General features: G+C 51.3%; 1 protein-coding gene across 1 annotated transcript in view; it reads left to right on the forward strand.

The window, feature by feature from the left end:
- Positions 1 to 3,230, forward strand: part of CSF2RA (colony stimulating factor 2 receptor, alpha, low-affinity (granulocyte-macrophage)) — a gene marked incomplete at its 5' end in the record, with an annotated part of 59,593 nt that extends 56,363 nt beyond the window's left edge. The window contains one exon of the mRNA XM_012000627.1: positions 2,696 to 3,230. Within this exon, the coding sequence (XP_011856017.1) occupies positions 2,696 to 2,773 (78 nt within the window). The remainder of the gene's footprint in view (positions 1 to 2,695) is intronic.
- Positions 3,231 to 3,747: the final 517 nt, after the last annotated feature.

Consider the following 3,747-nt stretch of genomic DNA (forward strand, 5'->3'; position numbering starts at 1 on the left):
TACACGAGACCCACCCTTCCCCCTTTAGCCCTTTAGACTTTCAACTGATTACATGAGACCCACCCTTCCCCTTTAGACCTTTGATTAGATGAGGCCCACCCTTCTTTCTTTAGACCTTTGACTGATTAGACCATGCCCCCCCTTCCCCTTTAGGCCTTCAACTGATTAGATGAGGCCCACCCTTCCCCTTTAAACCTTCAACTGATTAGCTGAGGCCCACCCTCCCCCTTTAGACCTTTGATTGGATGAGGCCCACCCTTCTCTCTTTAGACCTTTGACTGATTAGACCATGCCCCTCCCTTCCCCTTTAGGCCTTCAACTGATTAGATGAGGCCCACCCTTCCCTTTTTAGACCTTCAACTGATTAGATGAGTCCCGCCCTTCCCCCTTTAGCCCTTTAGAACTTCAACTGATTAGATGAGGCCCACCCTTCCCCCTTTAGCCCTTTAGAACTTCAACTGATTACATGAGACCCACCCTTCCCTTTTAGACTTTCAACTGATTACATGAGACCCACCCTTCCCCTTTAGACCTTTGATTAGATGAGGCCCACCCTTCTCTCTTTAGACCTTTGACTGATTAGACCATGCCCCCTCTTCGCCTTTAGGCCTTCAGCTGATTAGATGAGGCCCACCTGTCCCCCTTTAGACCTTGAACTGATTACATGAGACCCACCCTTCCCCCTTTTAGCCCTTCAACTGATTAGATGAGGCCCACCCTTCCCCCTTTAAACCTTCAACTGATTAGATGAGGCCCACCCTTCCCCCTTTAGACCTTCAGCTGATTACACGAGACCCACCCTTCCCCCTTTAGACCTTCAACTGATTAGATGAGGCCCACCCTTCCCCTTTAGACCTTTGATTAGATGAGGCCCACCCTTCTCTCTATAGACCTTTGACTTATTAGACCATGCCCACCCTTCCCCTTTAGGCCTTCAACTGATTAGATGAGACCCGCCCTTCCCTTTTTAGACCTTCAACTGATTAGATGAGGCCCGCCCTTCCCTTTTTAGACCTTCAACTGTTAGATGAGGCCCACCTGTCCTTTAGACCTTCAATTGATTAGATGAGGCCCACCCTTCCCCTTTAGACCCTCGACTGATTAGATGAGGCCTACCCTTCTCGTTTAGACCTTCAGCTTATTAATTAGATGAGGCCCGCCCTTCCCCTTTAGACTTTCGACTTATTAGATGAGGCCCAACCTTCCCCCTTTAAACCTTCAACTGATTAGATGAGGCCCACCCTTCCCCCTTTAGACCTTCAACTGATTAAATGAGGCCCACCCCTCCCGTTTAGACCTTCAACTTATTGATTGAGGCCCACCCTGCCCCTTTAGACCTTCAACTGATTAGACCATGCCCATCCTTCCCCCTTTAGACCTTTCACTGATTAGATGAGGCCCACCCTTCTCCTTTAGACCTTCAGCTTATTAATTAGATAAGGCCCACCCTTCCCCCTTTAGACCTTCGACTGATTAGATGAGGCCCACCCACATTCTCTAGTCCAATCTTTTTTTCTGGGAATCAGCTGACTGAACTTCACATCTACAAAGCACCTTCGTTGAAGCCCCTGAGTCAGGGTTTGATTCAATAACTGGGGATTGTAGCCTAGTCCCCGAGTCACAGGAACATGTCACTGGTGCCAGGTATCCAAGACAGAGACCAAGAGATGAAAGAGAAACAGAGAGACTGAGCCCAACAGAGGCAGACACACAGGAAGATGGAAATAGAGAGAGACTCAGAGATGGGGGTGGAAGATGGTGAGAGGGGAAGAAAAGAGAGACAGAGAGGGAGACAGAGAAAAGAGGCAAAGAGACAGACTCAACAGCAAGACTCCAGGGAGGGTGACTAAGGGTTAGGGACCTGTGTGACCCACATCCCAAAAGCCCAGGGGCGTCCCTCTCCCAGCCACCTCTCTCCACCTCAGGGGCTGTGTCTTCCTCCCATGGGGAACTCCAGATCAAGCCCAGGGCTGCCCCCAGCGCCCTCTTTCCTGCCATATGGGTAACACCCTTCCAGTTGCCACTTGCACATCCCCGTCCTAGACCCAGCCATCTGCCATTCCGTTACCTTCCACCCCCACGCCAGCCTCCTCCCCAGCCCCCGCTTTCCACTGACCCCCAGGGGTCCCCCACATCGAGGTGCCAGGATAACAGCTTCAGGCTTCAACCTTCCCTTCTCTGAGCTCCACCGGCCCCAGGGCCTTAGCACCTGCTGCACCCTGCCCAGGTCTCACGCTCACAAGCTCTTCCAAAGGCTACCCTGTTCATTGTCGACTATGAGGCTGCATGAGTGGGTCTGTCTCAGATCTTTACCCCAGGAAAAAACCCTTGCTGGGCACAGTGGCTCACGCCTGTCATCCCAGCACTTTGGGAGGCCGAGGCGAGTGGATCACCTCGAGGTCAGGAGTTCGAGACCAGCCTGGCCAACATGATGAAAGCCCATCTGTACTAAAAATACAAAAATTAGCCGGGCGTGGCGGTGCACGTCTATAATCCTCAGGAGGCTGAGGCAGGAGAATAGCTTGAACTCGGGAGGCGGAGGTTGCAGTGAGCTGAGGTCGCGCCGCTGCACTCCAGCCTGGGCGTCAGAGCGAGACTCCGTCTCGAGGGGGGAAGATAAAAGTAAACACCGCCTTCCGAGTCCCAGGCTCAGCTGTGAAGATCTGACAGCCTGAATCCTCCTTGTTTTTCTCAGATTATCTGGGAGGAATTCACCCCAGAGGAAGGTAAAGGTTACCGTGAAGAGGTGTTGACCGTGAAGGAAATTACCTGAGGCCTGCAGGGTGTAGGAATGGCGTGGACATCTCCGCCTCCGAGACACTGGGGAACTGTTTTCTTGTTGATGGTGCTGTGAGGTTTTATACCATTTTCTACGTTTTTATTTAAAAACATGATATTTGGGTCCAGGCACGGTAGCTCGCACCTGTCATCCCGGCACTTTGGGAGGCCGAGGCGGGTGGATCACCTGAGGCCAGGAGTTCCAGACCAGCCTGGCCAACATGCTGAAACCCCATCTCAACTAAAAATGCAGAAATTTACCCAGCCGTGGTGGCGGACACCTGTCATCCCACCGACGTGGGAGGCTGAGGCAGGAGAATCCCTTAAACCCGGGAGGCGGAGGTTGCAGTGAGCCGAGAACACGCCATTGCACACCAACCTGGGTGACAGAGCAAGATTGCATCTCAAAATAATAATAATAATAATAAATAAAAACGTGATCTTTGGCTGGGCGCCGTGGCTCATGCCTGTATTTCTAACACTTTGGGAGGCCAAAGTAGGAGGATTGCTTGAGACAGGAGTTTAAGACCTGGGCAACAGAGCGAGACCCCATCTCTACAAAAAAAAATGCAAAAGTTAGCTGGGCATGGTGGCTTGTGCCTGTAGTCCCAGCTGTCTGGGAGGCTGAGGTGGGGGGATCACTAGAGTTCAAGGTAACAGTAACCTGTGATTGCACCACTGCACTCCAGCCTGGTGACAAAGTAAGACCCCATCTCTCTTTCTCAAAAAAAGTGATATTTAGCAAAGATGCTTAGACTCTAAGAAGCTTGTGCATCTCCTTCCAACCCAACCCCTGAGGCACTGTCTAGCCTCCTCCTTAAATCACTGACCCGGAGAGCTGAGATTGCACCATTGCACTCCAGCCTGGGCCACAAGAGCAAAACTCCATCTCATTTAAAAAAAAAAAAAAAAAAAAATTCATGGTTGGGCGCAGCAGCTCACATCTGAAATCTCAGCACTTTGGGAGGC

The sequence above is a fragment of the Mandrillus leucophaeus genome, unplaced genomic scaffold (assembly GCF_000951045.1).
Source record: "Mandrillus leucophaeus isolate KB7577 unplaced genomic scaffold, Mleu.le_1.0 Scaffold634, whole genome shotgun sequence".
NCBI classification, from domain to species: domain Eukaryota; kingdom Metazoa; phylum Chordata; class Mammalia; order Primates; family Cercopithecidae; genus Mandrillus; species Mandrillus leucophaeus.